The 27,584-nt window shown below is 47.3% G+C and overlaps 1 protein-coding gene across 2 annotated transcripts in view; it reads right to left on the bottom strand.

The window, feature by feature from the left end:
• TMC4 (transmembrane channel like 4) overlaps positions 1-27,584 on the bottom strand; it is a 1,453,434-nt gene that overhangs the window by 112,065 nt on the left and 1,313,785 nt on the right. The window contains exon 16 of one of the 2 annotated variants that reach the window (XM_073602283.1): positions 7,292-8,022. The exons of the other annotated variant lie outside the window; for it this stretch is intronic. Within the exon in view, the coding sequence (XP_073458384.1) occupies positions 7,990-8,022 (33 nt within the window). The 3' untranslated portion in view covers positions 7,292-7,989. Of the gene's footprint in view, positions 1-7,291; positions 8,023-27,584 lie in introns of those variants that run through there. 2 annotated transcript variants of the gene reach the window in all.

The raw sequence follows: 27,584 nt of genomic DNA, 5'->3' as shown, positions 1-27,584 counted from the left end.
ATGGGGGTTATTTCCTAAGGGCAAATCCTCTTTGCACTACAAGTGAAGTTTCAGTGCACTTGTAGTGCAAAGTGTCTTTGCCTTTAGTAAATAACAACCAACAGTGCTTTGTATAAGGTTACCCAATCACGCTATTTCCTGTACTCAACACATTTCTATCAGGGTCAGCTAAAACAAACACAAGCAGTAAATTTCCACAAAGATTTTCTTTTTTTAGCTTTTTTATTTGATAAAGGCTTCACAAATTTGCTGGCATATTGATGGCCCCCCTACCCGCAAAGAACTCCAGGTATCGTAACCGGACATCACGGGCACTCAGGGAGGGCTAGCCAGGACGGCCACTTTCAAGCGCCGTCAGTGTTGTTTCATGTATCATTCCGGCCTCAGGCCCAACTGAGCCAGCATAGTTGGCAGAATGTTTGCGTAAAAACTTATGGAGAATACAGCACGCCATGATTATATGATTAAGTTTATACTCCGCCATATGGATGGGTGTCAGAAATAGGCGGAACCGGTTGGCCAGGATTTCAAATGTGTTCTCCACCACTCTTCTGGCTCTGGCTAGCCAGTAATTAAAAACCCTCTGTTCCGGGGTGAGGGTCCTCATAGGGAATGGCCGCATAAGATGGTCCCCCAGCACAAATGCTTCATCAGCAACGAACACAAATGGGAGTCCTTCCACATTGTCGTCTGGAGGTGGCAAGTCCAAGCTGCCATTATGGAGATGCCTGTAGAACTCCGTCTGGGCGATGACTCCACCATCGGACATCCGGCCATTCTTCCCCACGTCCACATACAAGAAGTCGTAATTAGCCGACACCACCACCAACATCACAATACTATTTAACCCCTTATAGTTGAAATAGTACGACCCCGAGTTGGGTGGTGGGACGATGTGGACGTGTTTCCCATCAATTGCCCCTCCGCAGTTAGGAAAGTCCCACCGCTGGGCAAAGTGGGAGGCCACAGTCTGCCATTCCTGTGGCGTGGAAGGAAACTGTTGAGGAAAACAAAAATAAATTAATATTTTTGCACATAAACATGGCAAGCAGATTAGACATGAACATTCTTGGCCAACCTCCAGATAGCATTTATTAAGGGGAAATTAACACCAAAGTATAAGGTACACCTATCATATCCCCCCCTCTCATGGGCCATTTCTAACATTATGGGGGGGTGGGGAAATCTTGGACAGGTAACCCTCTACACTTCATTGAGAGATGAATGCCTAAATACAGGGTATTACTTGGAACAGCTCCTCCTTAGTTACACTATTGGCAGCCCACTGGACAGGTAAGAAGTGTCATAATACAAAGATATAAATACACACTGTACACATTTGAGGACATTTGGACATTCTGCTATTACCTGTCAAGATAATAATAGGATCTAAAAAGTTTCAACAGTACCATTTGAAAGTATACAGGCAGGCCCTTGCACTACATGCTTTGGGTAATTCATCCATAAATCTGAGCACAAAAGAGATGGGTATAGTGTGTATGGGTTTGGAAAAGTCACCAGATAGATGATTCAGGATAGATAGAGAATTGGGATCAGCTGACTTAGCAGTTGGGGGGAGGGAGGGTTAATAAAAATGATTTGGGGACACCACAAAAAAGTCTCAGGCACTCTGCCTGAATTTAAAGCACAAATCACATTTCAAAACATTTTAGGGGGTGTTTGGGGTAAAGCACTACTATGGAGCTGCTAAAATACATTGTTAAATGACTACATGAGGTGAATATAGGGCAGGAGAACATGCTGGGGAGGTTATTGAAGGCCAATCTGTATGAAGGACTAAAAAATTAATTACATACAAATCCAGCATGCATAAGGACAAAGGGGACATTCACAGCATATTCCAATCATGGTAATTAGGGAATGAGGAAAGAAATACAATATATTATCAATCACTAAATACAAAAAAATGTGAGATTAAAGGATAAAAATCTTACCTTCATATACTCCTTCTGCAGGACCTGCATGATGGCAGAACAGGTCTCTGGGATGATGATCCCCAGAGCCTGGGGGGAGATGCCTGTCGAGAACTTGAGGTCCTGCAGGCTTCTCCCTGTCGCCAAGTACCGCAGGGTAGCGACGAGCCTCTGCTCCGGAGTGATGGCTTGCCTCATGCAGGTATCCTGCCTGCTAATATAAGGGGTCAGCGAAGCCAGCAGACGGTGAAACACGGGGTCCGTCATCCTGAGAAAGTTCCTGAAATCATCAGGATTATTCTCACGGAGCATAAGCATATGAGAGAACTGGTCACGCTGAAGCAACCAATTCTTGGTCCATGAACTCCTCCCCACCCTGTTCATGGACTGGACTTGTGTCAAGGTCAGGACCCCAACACCAAGCCCCCGCACAGCACGAACTCTACGAGGAGTACGTATACGCAACATGGCTAGAAAACGGTCGGCTGCTCAGAACGAAGTAACAGAACGCACTGAAGAACAGCAAGGCCTGTGAAGAGCGACCTGAAAAACAGTAACGAACGAACAAGAACACAATGACTACTTAAAGTCACGCGGAACTTGCTTGCACGCACTGAAGAGCAGATACAAACCCACAAGCACAAACTGAACGGCAGAAAACGATCTGAAAGCCACGAGTCTGAAAAAGCACGAATTGTCTCTCACCAAACTTTTACTAACACGAGATTAGCAAAAGGAGCCCAAAGGGTGCCGCGCTTGGTTCTGAACTGGCCTTTTCTAGTCTCGTCGTACGTGCTTGACGTCACCGCGTTGTTGGCGATCGGAAATTCCGACAACTTTGTGTGACCGTGTGTACGCAAAACAAGTTTGAGCCAACATCCGTCGGAAAAAACCCTAGGATTTTGTTGTCGGAATGTCCGAACAAAGTCCGACCGTGTGTACGGGGCATTAGGTGCACACTGTTCAGAGGACGCACTACACTAACTTGTAAATACTGCAGCTGCCTGCGGTACTAATAGGATCAGAAGAACACCACCAATTTTCTTCAGGTAGCTTTAGGTGCACACTGTGCAGAGGACGCACTACACTAACTTGTAAATACTGCAGCTACCTGCGGTACTAATAGGATCAGAAGAACACCACCAATTTTCTTCAGGTAGCTTTAGGTGGACACTGTGCAGAGGACACACTACACTCATTTGTAAATACTGCAGCTGCCTGCGGTACTAATAGGATCAGAAGAACACCACCAATGTTCTCCAGGTAGCTTTAGGTGCACACTGTGCAGAGGACGCACTACACTAACTTGTAAATACTGCAGCTGCCTATGGTGCTAATAGGATCAGAAGAACATCACCAATTTTCTTCAGGTAGCTTTAGGTGCACACTGTGCAGAGGACGCACTACACTAACTGTAAATACTCTAGCTAATAGGACTAATAGGATCAGAAGAACACCAGCAATTTTCTTCAGGTAGCTTTAGGTGCACACTGTTCAGAGGACAGAGTACACTAACTGTAAATACTGTAGCTGATTGCCTGTGGTATTAATAGGATCAGAACAACAGCAATTGTCTTCAGGTAGCTTTAGGTGCACACTGTGCAGAGGATGCAGTACACTAACTGTATATACTGCAGCTGCCTGCGGTAGTAATAGGATCAGAAGAACACCACCAATTTTCTTCAGGTAGCTTTAGGTGCATACTGTGCAGAGGACACAGTACACTAACTGTAAATACTGCAGCTGCCTGCCTGTGGTATTAATAGGATCAGAACAACAGCAATTGTCTTCAGGTAGCTTTAGGTGCACACTGTGCAGAGGACACAGTACACTAACTGTAAATAATGTAGCCGCCTGCCCGTGGTATTTATAGGATCAGAACAACAGCAATTGTTTTCAGGTAGCTTTAGGTGCGCACTGTGCAGAGCACGCACTGCACTAACTTGTAAATACTGCAGCTGCCTGCGGTACTAATAGGATCAGAAGAACACCACTCATTTTCTTCATGTAGCTTTAGGTGCACACTGTGCAGAGGATGCACTACACTAACTTGTAAATACTGCAGCTGCCTGTGGTACTAATAGGATCAGAAGAACACCACCAATTTTCTTCAGGTAGCTTTAGGTGCATACTGTCCAGAGGACACAGTACACTAACTGCAAATAATGTAGCTGCCTGCCTGTGGTATTAAAGGGATCAGAACAACAGCAATTTTCTTCGGGTATATTTAGGTGCACACTGTGTAGAGGATGCACTACACTAACTTGTAAATACTACAGCTGCCTGCAGATCCATCTTTAGCGCAGGGCAAACGGGGCAGCTGCCCGGGGCCCGGTCATTGCTTGGGGCCCAAAGCAGAGCTGCCAAATAACCCTGCGCGCTGCCCGCAAATCGGCGCTGAATGTTATGTCAGCCGCGGCACGCATGGCACCCACAGTGCCAGTGCCTTATTTTTTTCATTTGACTGAGGAGTGGGCCGTGGGTGGGTGGGGCCTTGAGCTCCACTGATGCTCTGGCCCCGCCCCTTGCTATGCATGCAGTGCTGTGTAGTGTACCTGATCAGACTCGAAGGAGCGGAGAAGCGGAGGAGGAGTAATGGGGGGCTGTGATGTGAAGAGGCCGCAATGTAATGGGGGGCTGTGATGTGAAGAGGCCGCAATGTCACTTCGGTCACTTCACATCACAGCGCCCCATTACATTGCGGCCTCTTCACATCACAGCGCCCCATTACATTGCGGCCTCCTCATATCACAGCGCCCCATTACATTGCAGCCTCTTCACATCACAGCGCCCCATTACATTGCGAAGAGGCTGCAATGTAATGGGGCACTGTGATATGAGGAGGCCGCAATGTAATGGGGCGCTGTGATGTGAAGAGGCCGCAATGTAATGGGGCGCTGTGATGTGAAGAGGCAGCAATGTAATGGGGGGCTGTGATGTGAAGAGGCTGCAATGTAATGGGGTGCTGTGATGTGAAGAGGCCACAATGTAATGGGGGGCTGTGATGTGAAGAGGCCGCAATGTAATGGGGGCTGTGATGTGAAGAGGCTGCAATGTAATGGGGTGCTGTGATGTGAAGAGGCTGCAATGTAATGGGGGGCTGTGATGTGAAGAGGCTGCAATGTGAAGAGGCCGCAATGTAATTTGGCGCTGTGAAGTGAAGAGGCTGCAATGTAATTGGGCGCTGTGATATGAGGAGGCCGCAATGTAATGGGGCGCTGTGATGTGAAGAGCCCGCAATGTAATGGGGCGCTGTGATGTGAAGAGGCTGCAATGTAATGGGGGCTGTGATGTGAAGAGGCTGCAATGTAATGGGGCGCTATGATATGAGGACGCTGCAATGTAATGGGGCGCTGTGATGTGAAGAGGCTGCAATGTAATGGGGGCTGTCATGTGAAGAGGCTGCAATGTAATGGGGCGCTGTGATATTAAGCGGCTGCAATGTAATGGGGCGCTGTGATGTGAAGAGGCTGCAATGTAATGGGGTGCTGTGATGTGAAGTGGCTGCAATGTAATGGGGCGCTGTGATATGAGGAGGCTGCAATGTAATGGGGTGCTGTGATATCAGGAGGCTGCAATGTAATGGGGCGCTGTGACACGAAAAGGAACTGATGACACCATGGGACTGCTGTGAAGGGGGTCTGCTAATGTGATCTAAACACTGCTGAGACCTCCATAAATTTTAATTCAAGACCCCTGGTATATAAATTATATTCTTAACCAAAAAAAAAGTCATTCTCTTGCTCTCAGCTTCGTCCAAATCTCCCTTTTGTGGGTGCTGTGATCTGACTTTCTGTTAGAGGATGTATGAGTTCCTTCTTCATGGTCCTACTGTATTATGTGAAGGAATGTAGCCACCCTCTTTTGCTCACTCCTAAGATGGACTATTGGATGGGTAATGTGCATAGAGCAGTGTACATGACTGGAACATGAGGGGGAAAAAAGAGTGGTTTGGGAGTCTGGCATTTTACTACTGAACACTACAACATATAAGCATTTATTATAAGGTAATAAGAGACTGTACAGAGCATAATTTATTTTTATAATGCAGGTGTCAGTTACATCTATTTTTTGAAGAGCCTATAAGCCCTCAATATGTCAAAATCTCTGAGTGGTGCACAGAAGTGAAAGAAGAAGCAGGGGTTGGAGGAAAAACTATGCAGAATACCAAGAATTACTGGTTTTCTTATACCTAGAAGTGGATCTTCTGAGGAACCTGCTGGTACATCTTCTCAGGAAGTGATTCCTGCTCAAAGTACCTCTGACTTAGTCTCTGAATCTGATGCAGTAGTGTCTTCTGATCCACTAACACCACTAGAAACAACACCAGTGCCCATGGAGGTGGAGAAACCAGAAACCAGGCCAAAATACTGGTTTGCTGCCTAGCCTCCATACTGTGGAGCCTACTGTAGAAGCATTTGATATAGTGCCTGAATTTGTGGAACAAGCAGGTTTCATAACTGACATTGGTTTGTGGCCCAACATATCTACTATTGAGATGCGGGAGTACTGGTCAAAAAATGGAAATGTGTCAGTGAGAAAGCCTCTGAAACAACTGAGGAATGAAGGGTTTGCAACGTCATTTAAAGACGGACGTTGCTGTACTATCGACATGTTTATGCTTAACTGTCCCAATGGAGACAAGATTGAAAGAAAGTGGCTCTGCTACTCAAAAAACACCGGCAGAATCTACTGTTTTGACTGCAAATTGTTTGGTGCATCACAAAATGCATTTTCCAATGATGGCTTCAGCGACTGGAAACATGCCAGTGAATGAATTTCATCACATGAACAGTCTCAAAACCATATTCATGCTGTGATTGATACAGCCAAATACTCTAAACTGGAGGGTCAGATTGACCATAAAATGCAACAAGAGATTGAAAAGCTGACAAGCTATGGTCAAAACCTAGTAAATCAGTTGTTTAGTGTCATAACTTTTCTTGCCGAAAGAGGATTGGATTTTAGAGGAGATGACCAATGTAACGAGCCCCTGCTCACTCAGTTCCACTCTCCCGACAGTCCTCTGCTGCTATAGAATCAGATTGCAGATCGCAACGTCTGATGGTTCATTCATCCGATGCTCCAGGATTAGAACTACAGCTATGTGCCATTCGAATCCAGTTGTGATAGCTCAGAACAAACACCAGGCAGGCTGTATGTAAGTTCAAACAGGGATCTCTTTTATTGAAAGGAATACAGGCTCTTTTATACAGTAAAAGAGGAGGTGCATACCTCCTGCTCATATTACTCTGAACATACACCTGTGACCAGAAACCTAATTAACATGGGCTAATTAACTAATCCCTTTAGACAGCCTAGATGACTCAGTCATGACCTTTAGGCCAGACTGGCCGTCTTGTAGCTCAGAAAACACAATCAACATTATCACAAATCAACACCGAACTCTTCTTCGCACAATAGCAGAGTTAATTAACACAAACAACAATGGAAATCTAATGACTCTTAGATCCCATACTAGACTTATTTACAATACACATTCTAGCAGGCAACAGACAGACAGGTGGCTGGAATTGACATCAGCATCTCCTAACAGTATTTGTCCCAGCATTATGAATCAGAGGAGAAATACTGCAGTATTCCAAGCTTCATGATAATCCAGTATTCCAAGGTTCATGACAATACTCCCCCCCCTGGGAAACAGTCCAACAGCCACAGCGGGACCCCGAACGGGTCAACTCGAGGATGTTGGAAAAGTAGTCTTAAGGTTCCAGGTCCGTCTGCCGGGATAACCCACCCACATTCCCGTTTTGAGGCCCTGGCCGATATTGTATGGTGAAATTGTACGGTTGCAAAGCCAGGTTCCACCTTAGTAATCGGCCGTTCTCTCCCGCCACCCGGTTAAGCCATATCAAGGGATTGTGGTCCGTCATGACGGTAAAAGAGCGTCCATACACATAGGGCTGCAATTTCTTTAAAGCCCAGACTAAGGCCAAACACTCTTTTTCCACTGCAGCATATCCAACTTCACGGGGTAACAACTTGCAGCTGAGATACGCCACCTGGTGCTCTTTCCCGTCATCGCCAACTTGACTTAGTACAGCTCCCAGTCCGAACATGGAGGCATCTGTATGAATGACAAAGCGTTTGTTAGGATCGGGTGCCGCCAGTATGGGATCTTGTGTTAGGGCGTTTTTTAACTGATGAAATGCTGTCTCGCACTCCGGGGACCACAGGACCTGTCTAGGGAGAGTATTTTTGGTCAGGTCCATCAGGGGTTTGGCTATGTCACTATAGTGGGTGTCGCGGACACTGGCTGCAAGGACCTTTTTCTGTCCACATTCACCCTGTTATTTGGTTGTTAATTCTTTACAATACATGATTCTTGAAAGAGCTGATCACATTGACCTGCGGAGATGAACTGTCTGGTCACCAGGGCTGCCTTAAGTGTTGTGTTAATTAACATGTTAATTATATAATTGTCTTTTAAGTTTTTGCTAGAGGGGAGGGGGGAGTATCCATGAGTCAGCCCTACCTCATTATCTAACCCCTTGTGTTAAATGTGTATAAAAAGGCTGTGTTCTGTGCAATAAAGCAGTCAAGATTCTACAAGCTATTTTCGGCTAGGCTTGTATTCAATGCAGCTATAATAATATATCTCTCTGATGGTCAGACTGGAGGAAGCAGTATTACTGACGGAAGCACTCAGCGGAGTGTGGGATAGGATCTGTCACAATTGGTGGCAAGCTGTGGGATGCTTTCTCTTGCCTAGGCACACCCAAATCACCACCGGGACCCCCTGATCCTAACAGCAGATGGAACATCACTACGCCAGACTCAAGCACAGCACCTTGAAGGATCTCTTGGAAGCCCATGGAAAAGTCTCCAGCAACAAATCCAAAGCAACTCTCATCACCAAACTAATGGAGATTAACCAGGCCAGCAACCCACCAGCAGATATCTCAGAGGCGACAGAGTTCCAGCGTGACGTCCAGTGGCGACTGGCCTTGTATGGTACTCACCCCCAGTAGGAGGTTATCAGTCAAGTGTTATGAGAGGTGTCCCAGCTGCGAATGGCTGAACTCCAGCAGGACCAAGGAGCGTCAGTTATGTTCAGCTGGGAAGCTCCAGCAGCCCGCAAAAAGCTACCCTATCCAGCCTTCCGCATGTTTCAAGATGGTGAAGATGAGATGGATGTTTACCTGCAAATTTTTGAGCGGCAATGCGGTCTCCAAGGTGTCAATAAAGCAGATTGGGTCACGCTCCTGGTCAGATGCTCACAGGAAGGGCTGCAGAGGCGTACAATAATGTCCCTGACGAGATCAGCCAGGACTATGACCGGGTTAAAAAAAGACTATTGGCTCGCTTCGGCATTACTCCAGAGGCACACCGTTTGAGGTTTTGCAACCTCCGCCGAAAGGAGAGAGAGCCTTACACAGAATGGGCTCATCAAATGACCCAAGCAGTGAAGAGTTGGATGACCGGGTGCCAAGCTGTTACCATGGCAGATGCGCTCCAGCTAATCCTCCTGGAACAATTCTGCGATCATACCCTACATGAAGTTAGAGACTGGGTAAAGGATCGGTGGCCAGTCACAGTAGATGAAGCTGCCACCCTAGCTGACCAATACGTGGATTCAAGGCGGACTGTACAACCAGAGCCTAAGACCCCAGCTAAGGCTGTCCCCAACATTCCACAGAGCGTTGCCCCTCCACACCAGCCGTCGATCCCCGGCCCCACTCAGCTATCATCTTCACGAGGAAAAGGGGACCTCTGCTACAGATTCAACCAAGCAGGGCATGTTAGGAGGCATTGTCCACAGAATGTTTCCCAGGATGCGCGGAACAACAGGCCCCTTGGACCTGCCCAGGCTGCTGCACACTGTCTGGAAAGAGATGATGTGACTTACCCAAGTGAGGAGAATATTGGAATTCTACATGAGGCAGACCCTGTGCAAGCTGCCACTACAGATAATCGTTTGCACCATCGACAAGCCGTGTGGATTAATGGTCAGGCTGTCCAGGGACTGCGGGACACGGGAGCTACTATTACCCTGATACAGTCCCGAATGATAAACCTGGCAAAGCAGACGGGACGGTCTGTGGCTGTGCGGGTGGCCGGGGGAAATGTTATGCGGGTCCCCACTGCCAGGGTTCACCTTGATTGGGGTTTGGGGGCCAAAGAAGTGGAAGTGGGAATAATGCAGAACTCACCTGCAGAGGTTTTGTTGGGCAATGATTTGGGACGTTTAAATTCAGCCTTCTCCCTGGATGTATCCCCGGAAGCCTACCCTGTTACCACCCGCCAGCAAGCCCAGATGGAGGTGCGCTCCCTCGAGGATGGGACCCAGGTAAGACCTGTCACCCCTGACCTAGACTGTACTACCCCAGCTATTCCTACCCCGACTTGGGCTTCTCCCCAAGACTTTGCTCAGGCAATTCTTAGCGACCCTTACCTAGCTAGCTATAGGGAAAGAGCAGGATTGGACCCTGGGGGGTTGGAGAGGGAGCGGATAGAGTGGGTCCAGGGATTACTCTATCGGGTTACTGAGGGAAAGACAGCCTCCCATCCACCCAAGCGGCAGCTGGTTGTGCCGCAGAAATATCGGCATGACCTGCTGCGCATTGGGCATGACATACCCTTAGTCAGACACCTGGGGATGTCCCGGAAGCTCCACCATCTGACACAGTCTTTTTTTGGCCAGGGATTACAGGGGATGTCTGACAGTATTGCCGGACCTGTGACACATGCCAGCGAGTGGGTACGCATGGGGGCCCACTGAAAGCTCTCCTACACCCTTTACCAATCATTGATGAACCCTTTAGCCACATTGCCGTAGACCTGGTTGGACCATTGCCCCAACCTAGTCCTTTTGGGAAGAGATATATCCTTACTGTGGTGGATTATGCCACCCGGTACCCGGAGGCCATTCCCCTGGCAAATATCCATGCAGAAACTGTGGCTGATGCTTTGCTCCGGATCTTTGCCAGGGTGGGTTTCCCTCGGGAAATCATCTCTGACCAGGGGACCCAGTTCACTGCTGAGCTCACTCAGCAGTTATGGAGGCTCTGTGGGATAAAACCCCTACAGAGCTCTCCCTATCACCCCCAGACCAACGGACTGTGTGAGAGGTTCAATGGAACATTGGAACAGCTTAGGACATTTGCAACCTCTCACAGGGATTGGGAGAGATATCTGCCACACCCTCTCTTTGCTTATCGGGAGGTGCCGCAGGAATCTACCGGGTTCTCCACGTTTAAGTTACTGTATGGGAGGCGGGTGAGGGGGCCCCTAGATCTAGTCAGAGCCCACTGGGAAGGGGGAATTAATCCCCAAGGGTCCTTTATTGTAGCATACGTTATTGAGTTTAGGGACAGAGTGAAGGAGCTCACGGACACCGTCCAGGAGAGCCTTCGGGCTGCCCAAAGGCGGCAGAAACTATGGTACGATCATACTGCTCGGAACCGCACTCTGGAGGTTGGGCAGAAGGTTCTTGCCCTCAGGCCAACCAAGCAGGACAAGTCACAGGCCACTTGACAGGGACCTTACCGGGTTGTGTCAAAGCTCTGACACAACCTACCTAGTGGCTAAATGTTTGGATGAAAGAGTCCGACGGACCTTTCATGTGAACATGTTGAAAGCACACTGGGAAAGATCAGGAGAGGTGGCCGCTATATGTGCTCCAGCTGTGGAAGATTCTGAGAATCTTCCCCTGCTGGTGCTCCCGAAGCTAAACAGAATTACTGCAGGGATAGAGACGATAAAGCTTGACGACCAGCTAGGGCCGACGCGGAGAGAACAAGCTAGACAGGTCCTTAGTCAGAGAAGGGAAATGTTCTCCACAGTCCCTGGGTACACTACTATGGTAGTGCACTGTGTGGAGACCCTGGGACAACTGCCACTAAGACAGGCGGCTTACCGGATACCTGACGCAGTGAGAGGGGATGCGTCATGAGATTAAGGAGATGCTTGAGTTGGGAGTCATTGAGCCATCCAGCAGCCCCTGGGCTTCCCTGGTGGTCCTTGTACCGAAGCGGGATGGCACAACTCGCTTCTCTGTAGACTACCGCAGATTAAATGAGTGCAGCACCACTGATCCTTACCTTATGTCCCGGGTCGATGATCTGTTAGATCGCATTGCTCGGGGAAAATTCCTGACAACCTTTGACCTATGCAAAGGGACTTTCCAGAGGATGGTAGACCAACTCCTTGATGGCCTCCAGGACTATGCTTGTGCATATCTGGACGACATTGCGATCTACAGTGATACCTGGGAGGACCATCTGGTTCACCTGGGTGTCATGTTAGACCGCATCAAAGCTGCAGGACTAACCCTTAAGCCAGAGAAATGCAGCATAGGGATGTCCGAGGTACAGTACCTTGGACATTGAGTAGGCAGTGGACAACTACGACCCGAGCCTGCTAAGATTGAGGCAGTTGCCAAGTGGCCGACCCCCCGTACTAAAACCCAGGTCCTGGCGTTCCTCGGCACAGCTGGGTACTATAGGAAATGTGTCCCGCAATATAGTTCCATCGCTAAGCCCCTGACAGACCTGACTAAGAAGCACCTTTCCCGACAGGTATAGTGGTCCCCCGAGTGTGAAGCTGCCTTCCAACGATTAAAGAATGCACTAATTTCAGCTCCTGTTCTAGCTGCCCCTGACCCAACCAAACGTTTTTGTGTCCACACAGATGCCTCTACATTTGGGCTGGGGGCAGTACTGAGCCAAGTAGGACCTGATGGCGGTGAGCACCCAGTGGCCTACATCAGTTGGAAGCTGCTACCCAGGGAAGTTGGTTATGTAGCCGTGGAGAAGGAGTGTTTGGCGCTGGTGTGGGCTCTCAAGAAATTCCAACCTTATCTCTACGGACGATTTTTTATGGTGCTCACCGACCACAATCCATTAATCTGGCTTAATCGGGTCTCCGGGGATAATGGACGATTGTTATGATGGAGCTTGGCACTGCAGCCTTACAATTTTACCATACAGTAACGGCCAGGAAAGCAGAATGGGAACGCTGATGGACTTTCCCGGCAAACTGAACTATAAAACTCTCCCGGACAGCCCCAAGCTGACCCGTGGTGGATCTAGTTGGGTCTGCCGGACTATGGGACGGGGGGGGCACTGTCGCGGACACTGTCTGCAAGGACCTTTTTCTGTCCACATTCACCCTGTTATTTGGTTGTTAATTCTGAACAAAACATGATTCTTGAAAGAGCTGATCACATTGACCTGCGGAGACGAACTGTCTGGCACCAGGGCTGCCTTAAGTGTTGTGTTAATTAACATGTTAATTATATAATTGTCTTTTAAGTTTTTGCTAGAGGGGAGGGGGGAGTATCCATGAGTCAGCCCTACCTCGTTATCTAACCCCTTGTGTTAAATGTGTATAAAAAGGCTGTGTTCTGTCCAATAAAGCAGTCAAGATTCTACAAGCTATTTTTGGCTAGACTTGTATTCAATGCAGCTATAATAATATATCTCTCTGATGGTCAGACTGGAGGAAGCAGTATTACTGACGGAAGCACTCAGCGGAGTGTGGGATAGGATCCGTCACAGTGGGGTACAAACTTCCTGTAGTACCCTGCTGTCCCTAAAAATGCAAGTACCTGGGTCTTGGTTCTGGGAACTGGCCAGTTTAGGGCGGCCTCAATTTTTGCAGGTTCTGGCCTCTGCTTCCCACATCCCACTCTATGTCCCAGATATTGCACCTCAGACATCCCGATATTACATTTGTCCGGCTTCAGGGTCAGGTTAGCGGCTCGGATCCTATCTAGCACTATTCCCAGGTGTCTAAGCTGTTCCTCCCATGTCTGGCTATAGATTGCGATGTCATCAAGATATGCGCATGCAAAATCTTGCAGACCATCGAGGAGTTCATCTATCATCCGCTGGAAGGTAGCCATAGCATTCTTCATCCTGAATGGCATTACCCGAAACTGGTAAAGGCCGAACGGGGTGATGAAGGCCGACTTTGGAATTGCTTCCGCTTCCAAGGGAATCTGCCAGTAGCCCTTACATAAGTCAATAGTCGTCAGATAATGTCCCTGAGCTATTTTGTCCAGCAATTCGTCCACTCGGGGCATAGGGTAGGCATCTGTCACAGTACAGTCATTCAGTCGCCTATAGTCCACACAAAATCGGGTCGTGCCATCCCGTTTTGGGACTAATACTACAGGGGAAGCCCAGGGGCTTGCTGATGATTCGATCACCCCTAACTCAAGCATCTCCCTAATCTCCGCTCTCATCCCTTCTTGCACTGCTCCAGGAATCCTATAGGCTGGTTGTCTCAGGGTCTCTACCTTGTGCACAGCTATGTGAGTGTACCCAGGGAGTGCCGAGAACATCTGCCAGTCCTGGAGCAATTCTCTGGCCTGTTCTCGTTCTTGGGATCCTAATCTATCTCCTAGCCATATTTCTTCCACACCCCTGGAACAGTTACTGATTTTGGGAAGCTCCAGCATCGGTAGATATTCAGAGTCCCCGGTGGCAGGCGCGCATATGGCGGCTACGGCCTCAGTCCTCTCATGATAGGCCTTCATCATATTAATATGGAACATCCTCTTAATGTTTGTGTCTGCACAGCTGGCAACCACGTAGGTGGTATCGCACAGCTGTTTTACCACCTGATAAGGGCCCTGCCAGGAGGCTTGTAATTTATTCTGCTTCAGGGGTTTTAGTACCAGGACTTTCTGTCCGATATAAAAGGTGCGATTCCGCGCAGACCGATCATACCAAACCTTCTGCTGACTCTGGGCCGATTGCATATTCTCATGGACTAGATCGGCAAGTTCCCACAGGCGCTCTCTGAGTTCCAAGACATAACTAAGGATGGGGAGGCCTTCTGGATCCTCTACCCCCTCCTACTGGGCCCTCACTAAGTCTAAGGGCCCCCTAACCCTTCGCCCATACAACAGCTCAAATGGGGAAAACCCTGTGGGGTACCTCTCTATAGGCGAACAGTAGATGAGGAAGATATTTCTCCCAATCCTTCCTACTCTCCACAAAGGCCCGAAGCAGCTGCTTCAGGGTCCCGTTAAATCTCTCACACAGCCCGTTAGTCTGAGGGTGGTAGGGGGCGCTCTGGAAGGGTTTAATCCCACAGAGACGCCAGAGCTGCTGCGTCAGCTCGGCTGTGAACTGGGTACCCTGATCGGACAATATCTCCTGGGGAAACCCTACCCTAGTGCATACCCGCAGTAAGGCATCTGCTACTGTATCAGCCTGGATATTGGATAAGGGAATGGCCTCCGGGTAGCGGGTGGCATAATCCACTACCATAAGAATATGCTTCTTCCCAGTGGCACTGGGGCGGGCCAGTGGGCCTATAATATCAACCGCTATGCGGCTAAAGGGTTCTCTAATGATCGGCAGGGGTTGCAGCGAGGCTTTTGGGTGATCCCGTCTTCCCTACTTTCTGACAAGTCTCACAGGTCCGGCAGTATTCTCGCACCTCAGCATGTAACCTGGGCCAGAAGAACGCATGAGACAACCGACTCCGGGTCTTAGCTATCCCTAAATGTCCGGCCAAGGGGATATGGTGAGCCAGCCGCAATAGCTCCCGTCTGTATTTCTGGGGTACAACTAGCTGCTTGTGGGGACCCTGTCGCTTCCTGGTACCCATTCCCTCAGTGTAACGATAAAGAAACCCTCCCTCCCACTCTATTCTGTCTTCCCCCAACCCCCCTGGATCCTTGCCCACCCTGTCCCGATAACCAGCTAAAGTTGGGTCATCTTGAGTATCTTGCCTAATGTTGGAGGGAGAATCCCAGGACACAGGGTTGTCAAGTCGGGGTAATGTAGGAGGTTTTGGTCTTACCTGGGTCCCCATAGGAGTGGAGTTGCCTTGAAGTTGGCTCTGACGTCGGGTGGTCACAGCCATGGCGGCCTCTGGGGCATATGAGGAAGTCAAATGCCCCAAATCATTCCCCAAAAATACTTCTGCGGGTAACTCACGTAGTAATCCCACTCGCACTTGTCGCTCCCCTGAGCCCCAATCCAAGAGGACTTGGGTGGTGAATAAACGTAGCACCTTGCCCCCTGCTACCCTGACTGCAACAGTCTGGCTGGTCCAGGCCAACTGGGGAATCATGTGAGGCTGGATGAGGGTAATCGTAGCCCCGGAATCGTGGAGTCCCTGGGCCAGCTGCCCATTATCCCATACTGCCTGACGATGGTGCTGCCGATTATCTCCGGCAGCAGCTTGGATGGGATCAGCCTCAAAAAGTTTGCCACACTCTTCCTGAACATCTCGATGGTTGGGCTCGTTCTGGAAGCAATGAGCCACTGGTCTGGATGGATGAGCAGTCTCTCGGTACCTCGTGGATCAGGTAGGACAATATCGCTGCAGATGACTGGTTTGGTTACAGGTATAGCACTTAGGTCCGTTAGGAGGGTTGGGTCGGGTTGGGGGTCTAGAGGCAGACCACTGAGGTACTGAAGTTGGGTTAGAGGCTGGTAAACTGGGCCGAGATAGTGGATAGCGCTCGCTTTCGCCTGACCTTTGAGAGTCCAGATATTCATCAGCCAAAGTAGCCGCTTGCTGTACAGTCTGTGGTCGCTTATCTCGCACCCAATCCCGTACTACCGGAGGGGTGTGGTTAAAGAACTGTTCTAAGAGTACTAGCTAGGTGATGTCCTCTATGGTATGAGCGTGGCTTCCCTGGAACCAGCCCTTAAGGTTCTGCTGCAGACGAAGTGCCCACTCTACGTATGTTATGTTGGCTTATTTCCGGGATTCTCCAAAATTAATCCGACTGGCTTCGGGTGTAATGGCATATCGGGCTAGCAGAGCTTCTTTTACCCGGTCATAATCTTTAGCGTCCTCGTCCTCCAGGGCCTGATACGCATCGGCTGCTCTGCCAGTCAAATTACTCGCCAGAAAGGCAACCCAATCTTGGGACAGTACATTATGTATCTGGCATAGTCTCTCAAAGTCCTGCAAGAACGCTTCAATTTCCTCCTCTCCTTCCTTAAATAGTTTGAACGCCCGAAAGGGCAACTTACGGAAAGGCGCTGTATCTTTAGGTGTTGTCTCCGATTGCTGTATTTCCGCCATTCTCCGCTCATGTTGCCGCTCTAGTTCTCTCTCTTGTTGCTCATCCTGCAGCTGGATGTCTCTAATGGCATTCTGTATGGCGGTCTCTGATGGGTTAGCACCATATAATGCCAACCTCTCTCGAACTTGTTGCTGAAACAAGTCTTCAACTAACCGGGGTCCCGCATCACCATCCCTCTGATCCATCTTGGCTAGCTCACTGATCAGGATGGCCTTGTTCTTTGTCACACCGGTCCCTCCATGGCTCTCAAGTAAGTCTTTCAGCGTGGCTCTCCTGCAGGCTGCATAACTGGCCATTCACTGTGGTGGTTTGGAGTGTCCCAGTAACTGGAGAGCAAATCCCACCGCTGCCAACCAATGTAACGAGCCCCTGCTCGCTCGGTTCCACTCTTCCGACACTCCTCTGCTGCTATAGAATCAGATTGCAGATCGCAACGTCTGATGGTTCAGTCATCCGATGCTCCGGGATTAGAACTACAGCTATGTGCCATTCTAATCCAGTTGTGATAGCTCAGAACAAACATCAGGCAGGCTGTATGTAAGTTCAAACAGGGATCTCTTTTATTGAAAGGAATACAGGCTCTTTTATACAGTAAAAGAGGAGGTGCATACCTCCTGCTCATATTACTCTGAACATACACCTGTGACCAGAAACCTAATTAACATGAGCTAATTAACTAATCCCTTTAGACAGCCTAGATGACTCAGTCATGACCTTTAGGCCAGACTGGTCGTCTTTTAGCTCAGAAAACACAATCAACATTATCACAAATCAACATCGAACTCTTCTTCACACAATAGAAGAGTTAATTAACACAAACAACAATGGAGATCTAATGACTCTTAGAACCCATACTAGACTTAATTACAATACACATTCTAGCAGGCAACAGACAGGCAGGTGGCTGGAATTGACATCAGCATCTCCTAACAGTATTTGTCCCAGCATTATGAATCAGAGGAGAAATACTGCAGTATTCCAAGCTTCATGACAATCCAGTATTCCAAGGTTCATGACAACCAAGTTATTGGATCCAAACACAATGGCAACTATCTTGGAATTTTGGAATTACTGTCGGAGTACGATGCTTTCCTAGCACAACACATCCAAACCAAGGCAAACAAGGGCAAAGGATTTACAAGTTATCTATCAGCAAATGTCTGTGAAGAACTTATACAGATTACAAGGGAAAAGATTTTAGAACATGTCATCAACCGGGTTAAAATGGCAAAGTACTACTCGGTATCTGTAGATTCATGTGAAGATTATTCCCATACTGATCAGCTCACAGTGATTTTGCGATACTTAGAAGGAAATCAACCTTTGGAGCATTTTCTAACCTTCTTACCCTCAACGGGGCATAAAGGAGAAGAGATGGCAAATGCGCTTCTAAAATTCCTTAATAATGTTGGACTTTCCATACAAGGATGCTGTGGACAGAGTTACGACAATGCAAGCAACATGTCTGGTCACCACAAAGGTATGCAAGCAAAAATTGTTACCCTGAATAAATATGCAAAGTATATACCTTGTTTTGGACACTCACTAAACCTTGTTGGAAAGGATGCTGCAAATTCGTGTAGTGAGGCTGTCAAGTTTTTTTATTTCATACAAGCTCTGTATGCATTCTTTACTGGCTCAACCAAGTGCTACAAGAAGCTTAAAGACAAGCTTGATGAGAATGACCTCTCTGTGTCCATGCCGAAAAAGCTAAGTGACACACGTTGGTCATGTCATGCTGATGCTTGTCAGGCACTAGTCCATGGCTATCAAAATATAATGGACATTTTGCTGGAAATTTCAGCTGACTGTGAAGAGAGGTCAGAGTGCCGTAATATGGCAAAAGGACTGTTTGATCAGATGAGCAAACTTGAGCCCAGGATTTTTGCAGAATTCTGGAACACTGTTTTACAGCGCTTTAACAGCAGCAGCAAAACTTTGCAGTCCATTCAACTCAACCTAAATTCAGCAATTGCCATTTTGAAATCATTAAAAGATTTTATGAATGAACAACGTACTAAATTTGATGCATTTGAAGAAGCTGGCAAGCGTCTCACAGATACTGAAGAATATACTGTGCAACATCGTCGACTTCAACGCCAGAATGTCCATCAGCAGCCACTTGACACAGTGAAGAAGCACATTTAACACCCAAGGAGACCTTTTTATGTTAAGGTCTTTCTCCCATGCGTTGACAAACTTTTAGTGTGTCTGGAGCATTGACCAGGAGCTTACAGTGAAGTGTGTGATTTATTTGGATTCTTTAAAAAATTTTCCAGTGATGGACTTTGATTCCATTAAAATTGCAGCAGAAAAGTTGTCCGCTTTCTAAAAGCATGATCTGGGCACAACCTTTGGTGACAAGCTAATTCAGTTTCAGTCATTCATTTCTTTGTTTCTCTATAAAAAAAACAGATGACTGAAGCATAGAGCAATTTATGTACAATACCATATTTGACAAGGATGTAAAAGATACCTTTCCCAACATGGAAATTGCTTTAAAAATGTATCTCACTTTAATGATCACTAACTGTTCAGGTGAATGATCTTTTTCAAAAATGAAACGGATCAAAAATCTACAACGCACAACCATGAGCCAAAGTCGTCTCACCAAACTGTCTATAATGTCTGCTGAATCAAATATACTTCGCAGTCTTGATTTCACCAACATTACAAAGACATTTGCTGCTCAAAAAGCACGTAGACTGGTGGTATAAATTGGATTAAAGTATTTCTTGACTTTATGTAAAAAGTTATCTGCACTTTTATAATAGTGGTTGACAATAGTCTGTTATACTAGCAGCTGCTGCCTAATAAGATAATAATAACATAAGGCTGCTATACAGAAAATCCTGTTTTTTTTTTTTTTTTTTAGTGGTTTGTTTTGGCTTTTTTGTGGACCGAAAGCTGATGAAAGGTGGTTTTATCACCCATTTAGCACAGAAGCACATAGCTTCCAGATTTAGTGTAGCATATTATGTAACCCTGCTACCTGATTACCTATTCTCTAAATTGGAGTGGAGCATATGCACTTTGTTTTGAATGTTTGATTTTGGATTCTACGGGTTGTAAGTTTTAATACTGTTTCTTTAATTGCTATGTGTTGTTGTTAATTGTTCTATTATTTATGAATATTTATGTTTGTGTTACTAGACAACATGGCTATTTTTTTTACACACAAAACATAATGTTGATTTGCACTTTATTACTGAAAGTTATTAAGATATTAACATATAAGTGCTACTACAGTTGGTGAGTACGTACTGTTACAGATCGAGCTAAGAACAAGTTGTTTGTGGACCAGTTCTTTTATGTTTTATGCGACAATGGCACCAACCTCCTCTCCGCCCTCCAACAGGGACAACTGATCCCTGTGCCCTGTTTGGCTCATGTCCTTAACTTGGTGGTGCAGCTGTTCTTGGGCAGGTATATGGGCTTACAGGATGTCCTGAGGCAGGCCAGGAAAGTCTGTGTGCATTTCCGCCGGTCATATAATGCCAGTGCTTGGCTGGCTGACCTCCAAAAGGAATTTAACCTGCCCAGGAACCGCCTAATCTGGGACATGCTCACCAGGTGGAACTCAATGTTGGCCATGCTGCAGCGGCTGCACACGCAGCAAAAGGCCATCAATGAGTACCTGTGCGACTATGGCACCAGGACAGTGTCAGGGGAGCTTGTTTTTTTTTCCCACGCCCGTGGGCCATGATCAGGGATGCATGCACTGTCCTGTCACCATTTGAGGAGGCCACGAGGATGGTGAACAGTGACAGTGCATACATCAGTGACTCTGTCCCCCTTGTCCACCTGTTGGAGAACACGCTGTGTGGAATAATGGACAGGGCACTTGAGGCAGAACAGAGACAGAAAGAGGAGGACTTCCTTAGCTCTCAAGGCCCCCTTTATCCAGGCAGTGTTCCTGCGTGCCTGCCGATCACACAGGAAGATGAGGAGGAGGAGGATTGTGTCAGCATGGAGATGGAGCCTGGCACTCAGCATGAGCAGCAGTCTTCAAGGGATCATTTACAGTCCCAAGAAACCCATGGACTTGTACGTGGCTGGGCGGAGGTGGCTGCGGATCATGTCATCCTTAGTGACCCAGAGGACTCTGGACCGAATGCCTCAGCAAACCTACACTGCACGGCCTCCCTGATCCTGCAAAGCCTGCAGAAGGATCCTTGTATTCGTGGTATCAAGGAGAGGGATCGTTACTGGCTGCCAACCCTCCTTCTTGATCCACGTTGCAAGGGTAAGGTTGCGGACCTTATCTTGCCGTCGCAGAGGGAGAAGAGGATGAAACATGTTCGGGAGGCCTTGCAGAAAGGTTTGTGCAATGCGTTCCCAGAGACTGGGAGGTTATAAACTCCTGTTCCTGGACAACGTGTTGCTGAGGCTTCAGTCAGTCAAAGAAGGAGCAGTGGAGAAGGTGGCCGTCTGACCGATGCGTTTAGACAATTTTTTTAGTCCGCAGCCCCATGGTATGATCGGTTCCAGCAACCATCGCCAGTGTCTGTTTTACATGGTGCAGGAATACCTAGGGGCAAGATCTGACTTGGACACCTTTCCCACCGAAAATCCTCTGGGTTACTGGGTCTTGAGGATGGATCACTGGCCAGAGCTTGCACAGTATGCAATTGAGCTACTGGCCTGTCCTGCATCCAGCGTTTTTCGGAACGCACATTCAGTATTGCTGGAGGCTTTGTAACCGATCACAGGGTGTGTCTGTCCACCGACTCGGTCGATCGACTGACCTTCATAAAAATGAATCAGTCTTGGATCACCACCAGCTACCAAGCACCTGATGTAACCGAATATTTTTTTTTTAAATGTCAGATCTCTTCAAGACTGTCTATGCTGATGCGGAGTGACTATCCTGTTATGCTGAGTGACTATCCTCTTCCTCCTCAATGATCATGCTGATAGCTTGTAAGAATATTTTTGGTTCTGGGCGCCGCCACCAGTGGCTAAGGCCCAATTTTTCAGCCCCTGTTTAACAACAAATTAATTAAAATTTTTGATGCAATACTTTGCAGCAGGGTTCATTCCTGCGCTCCAACTAGAGTATCTGTAAGGGGTTCAGTGTTGTGGCACCAGCACCAATGCCTAAGGCCCAATTTTTCAGTCTCTGTTTAACAGGGGCATGTAATTACAATTTTTGATGCAATATTTTGCAGGAGGGCTCATTCCTGTGCTCCAACTAGAGTATCTGTGAGGGGTTTCAGTGTTGTGGCACCAGTGCCTAAGGCCCAATTTTTCTGCCCCTGTTCAACAGGGACATGTAATTACAATTCTTGATCTAATATTTCACAGCAGGGCCCGTTTCTGCACCCACCAAGAGTAACTGCGTGGGCTTACAGTGTTGTGGCACACCTAAGACCCCTATTTCTGCACAGTATATAGGGCAGGCCCCTACTTTCAAACATTAACTTACAAACGACTCCTGCTTGCAAACGGAAGGAGACAACAGGAGGTGAGATGAAATCTACCCCTAGGAAGGGAAATTCTCTCCTGTAAGAGTTAATATGGGAAAAACGTGTCTCCTCTCTACTGATGCTTTTTCAACAATCCTTGTTTCATTAAAAACCCCAAATTATCAAAAACATTTGTCATTGGAACAGAAAGTGAGGTGAAATCTTCTGAAGAGATGCACAGATAGCAAAACAAATGTCACAGGGGTGATAACCCTTCCCTATGTTTTCCAAAAAGCTTAAAATAGATTTTTTGGCTGGAGCTACACTTTAAAAATGTACCAGTTCAAAATTACAAACAGATTCTACTTAACAACAAACCTACAGTCCATGTCTTGTTTGCACCGCCTGTAAACTGCTGTGCAGAGTATATAGGGCCTGGGGGCCCCATGCCTTTCCTTTTATTTAATTTGGGTGCGGGGTTCCCCTTAATATCCATACAAGACCCAAAGGGCCTGGTAATGGACTGGGGGGGGTACCCATGCCGTTTGTCTCACTGATTTTCATCCATATTGCCAGGACCCGACATTACATTAAAGCCGCAAGCAGTTTTAAATGACTTTTTTTCCTTTAAAAATTTCATTTTATGCAGGGACTGTTCTAAGCACGGGAAAAACGCTCCACTTTACAGGCATGCTATAGACACCCCCCAGGTACGATATTTAAAGGAATATATATTTTTTTCACTCTAAGCATCATTAAAATCACTGCTCCCGAAAAAACGGCCATTTTAAAAACTTTTTTTTTGCATTGATACATGTCCCCTGGGGCAGGACCAGGGTCCCAAAACCCTTTTTAGGGCAATACCATGCAAAGTAGCCTTTAAATTTAGCACTTTTGATTTTGAATGTTCGAGTCCCTTAGACTTCAATGGGGTTCTAAAGTTCGCGCAAATTTTCGGTCTGTTCGCAGGTTCTGGTGCGAACCGAACCGGGGGGTGTTCGGCTCATCCCTACTCATGAATATAGTCCTTTATCCTATGTGCCACTGTTTCTCTATCTGTGGCTACATCACTTATGCATTCTGAACACAAGGGTTTCTCGGGGGGGATGGCGCTGAACAGGCCCAGCAGAGGCCTTCGCAGGGACAGCCTCTTGTCGCACTTGGTTCTGCCACCATAGCGGTCTGAGCATTTTTGTGGTGTGGACTGGCAGTTGCTTTGGGTCTATGTCCTGTGCGTGACCCAGATGCATGCAGAGATTTTGAGTGGTGGCGGGACTTTTTCTTCTGCAACTGTCTTTTTTTAGGACTTCTGCTCCTATAAAGTCAAAACACCATATTAGATTGGTGTTGCACTCTTTTGTTTTGTGGCCCCTGTAGACCCCTCCTACCTTTCTGATGATCTTCGTGCACTTTGGGGCTGTGGTGAGCTCATACTACAGCAACAAAAGACAGGATATAGAAAAAAGAAAAAAGAAGTTCCTATTCTATCCCTTTTTTTTTTTTACTGGCTCTTTAACCAGTTCAGATCTGCGCTATAGCCAAATGACGGCTACAGCACGGATCTACATTACCGGGACTACGTCTATTGATGTCGTCCCCTTTCCTCGCTCCCGGCGTGCTCTTATGAGCGCGCCTTGGGGAAAATCTGTGTTGGCCATGTCCCTTGGACACAGCCAATGACAGATTGCTGTAAATGGCCAATCACAGCGCCCATTTACAGCGCGATCTCCGTGGCCAATGAGAGATGATCTCAAATGTAAACATATGAGATCATCTCTCATTGCCGGCTCTCTCTCCTCACACAGAGACAGTGTGTGAGGAGGGAGAGGATCTGTGAACAGTGAGTAAGTGAATTTTTGCAGTCTAAAACACAAAGTGTGCCCAAACAGTGCCCAACAGTGCCCACAGTGACATCTATAGCTAGTGCCATCTGTGCCCACCTGTGCACATCAGTGCCCACTTGTGCCATCAGTGCATCATCTGTGCCCGTCTGTGCCTGTCTGTGCCCATCTGTGCAATCAGTGCACATCTGTGCAATCAGTGCACATCTGTGCCACCTCATCAGTGCCCATCTGTGCCACCTCATCAGTACCCATCTGTGCCGCCTCATGAGTGCACATCTGTGCACATCTGTGCCGCCTCATCAGTGCCCATCTGTGCCACCTCAACAATGCCCATCTGTGCCACCTCACCAGTGCCACATCAGTGCATATCTGTGCCCACCTGTGCCGCCTCATTCGTGCACATCTGTGAAATCAATCAGTGCACATCTGTGCTACTTCATCAGTGCCCATCTGTGCCGCCTCAGTGCCCATCTGTGCCACCTCATCAGTGCCTATCTGTGCCACCTCATCAGTGTCCATCTGTGCCACCTCCCCAGTGCCACATACTGATGTGGCGACACAGGTGGGCACAGATATGCACTGGCATATCTGTGCCCACCTGTGCCACCTCATCAGTGCTTATCTGTGCCACCTCATCTGTGCCCATCAGTGCAGGCTTAGCACACAACTGTGCAGTCTCATCACCACCAGCAACCATGTCCAAAAAAAGCTTTTCCGCCGAGGAGGCATATCAAATTCTTTTCACGGCCGACGAGAGCAACGGGGAGCTCTCTTTTTCAGATTCCCTTTCCAATTTGGATTCTGAGTCTGACGTAAATTATGAGCCAGTCGTCAGTAGTGGAACACTAACAGACTCAGAGGAGGAAGATGGGCAGCACAGTGGTGTAGTGGTTAGCACTCTTGCCTCGCAGCAATAGGGTCGCTGGTTCGAATCCCAACCATGACACTACCTGCCTGGAGTTTGCATGTTCTCCCTGTGCCTGCGTGGGTTTCCTTCGGGTACTCCGGTTTCCTCCCACACTCCAAAGACATGCTGGTAGGTTTATTGGCTTCTGTCCAAAAAAAATTGGCCCTGGTGTATGGTTGTGAGTTGGGGACCTTGGATTGCAGACCCCTATGGGGATAGGGACCGGTGTGGTTGTGTGTGGAGTGCTGCGCAGATTGATGGCGCTACAAGGGTACCTTAAATATATTAAAAAAATAAATAAATAATATAGTGGATGGGCATCTTGATGGGATGCAATGTGCGGGGATGGGGACAATTGGGGGTGCTCACTCAGGTTGAACTGGATGGACTGGTGTCTTTATTCAACCTTACTAACTATGTAAAAAACAAGAAAAAATACTGCGCTACCATTAAATTAATATACCCCCCAAAAAAGCAGCAGTTAAACAGTGAGATGTGCACCAAAAATACCAAAAGAAAAAGAAATAACCGCGCTAAATTGTATATAAGTAAGATATGTGAAATAATCTTCTAATCATGTCCCAAAAACTTCTGTGGAAAAATTCATATGTGTATGTGAAACATAGCGATAATCAGAACAATATAAAAAATTATGCATAAAACTGTGAATCAAAAAGTGATGTCCATATATAGTGAATGGGAGTCCTTATATATAATAATAGACCAGAATCAGTCCCAGAGAGAAACCCATGAATGGACACAACCAGACTTGGTGGTAAAGATGAGAGAGACACCACACTCAGAGATCCATCACCACATAAATATTGCGCTTCCCACAAGGCAAGCAAAAAACAGCCTGTGTTCCGTCCTGGTATGGGAAATCCAGCTGGTGTGACTTGACTGCATACAGCGTGGATAAGTAGATTAAAAAGCAGCAAACAGCCGGCCGGCATAGTGAACACCCGTCCACACTAGAATGGTGATGACGTCAGAGCGTCAACCTCCCGACGTACGTATTTCACATATCTTACTTATATACAATTTAGCGCGGTTATTTCTTTTTCTTACTAACTATGTAACTATGTAACATATTTGGCTCGTCAAGTGAAGCAGTGGCATCCACCAGCACAGCAGTGGCATCCACCAGCACCGCAGTGCCATCCACCAGCACTGCAGTACCTCGGCAAGAAAGGCCAAGTACCAGTGGGGTGTCACCTCAGCCCCAAAGGGTTAGGTCCCATGCCAGCCTTCCCTATGCCCTTCAGAACCCCTTGTGGCTTCCTCCTAATTCAGGAGAAGCTAGCGTTCCCCCTTTCACTGCCCAGCCAGGAGTCCAGATGAACATGGAGAATTTTACCCCAATTAATTTTTTTTATTTAATTTTTATGGAGGACATGTTGGCGTAAATTGTGGCCCAGTGCAACCTGTATGCACAGCATAAATCCAAAAAAATTTGCAAAATCCAACATCATATTATGCCCGTCCCTATGAGTGGAGAGACCTAATAGTGGAGGAGTTCAAGGTTTTTTTGGGCCTCACATTTAATATGGGACTCGCCAAAAAAAATCAATTGCGTTCCTATTGGTCAACCCACCCCATCAACCACATGCCGTTCTTCTCCGCAGTAATGCCCAGAACCAGGTATCTGATGATCATGAGGTTCCTACATTTCAGTGACAATACCCAGTGCCCTCCCCGAAATGACCCAAATTATGACAGGCTTTACAAAATTCGGCCAATACTAAATTATTTTTCTGCAGTATTCCCCCAGCTGTTCACCCCGGACCAACACATATGTGTGGATGAGTCCCTTGTTAAATTTAGCGGCAGGCTCAAAATTAAGCAATTTATCCCCAGCAAAAGGGCCCGCTATGGGATGAAGGTGTACAAATTATGTGACCAAGCCACAGGGTACACATATGCCTTCTTAGTGTATGAAGGGAAGGACACCCAGCTGCAGCCCCCTAATTGCCCGGACTACTTGGGAACCAGTGGGAAAGTTGTTTGGGAACTCATATACGCCCTACTGGAGAAAGGCTACCACCTGTATGTAGACAACTTCTACACATCTCTGCCCCTGTTCCACAACCTTCACTGGAAGAAGACGCCAGCATGTGGCACTATAAAAAAGAATCGGAAGGGCTTTCCTCAAAGTCTTGTCAATAAGAAGTTGAGAAAAGGAGAAATGGCAAGTCTGCGAAGCAAAGAGATTCTGGCAGTGAGGTGGAGGGACAGAAGGGATGTCTACATGTTGTCTTCCATCCACAATAACACCAATGTGGAAATCCCCAGAAGGAATGGCCCCATCCAAAAATCAACATGCATCCATGAATACAATTTGTTTATGGGGGGAGTCGACTTCAACGACCAAATGTTGGAACCATACCTTGCCATAAGACGGACATACCATTGGTACAAAAAAGTAGCAATTTATTTTTTTCAATTGGCCATATTCAATTCCTATATTAT

The sequence above is a fragment of the Aquarana catesbeiana genome, linkage group LG10, assembly GCF_042186555.1.
Source record: "Aquarana catesbeiana isolate 2022-GZ linkage group LG10, ASM4218655v1, whole genome shotgun sequence".
Lineage (NCBI taxonomy): Eukaryota > Metazoa > Chordata > Amphibia > Anura > Ranidae > Aquarana > Aquarana catesbeiana.
This window is presented reverse-complemented; position numbering and strand designations above follow the sequence as displayed.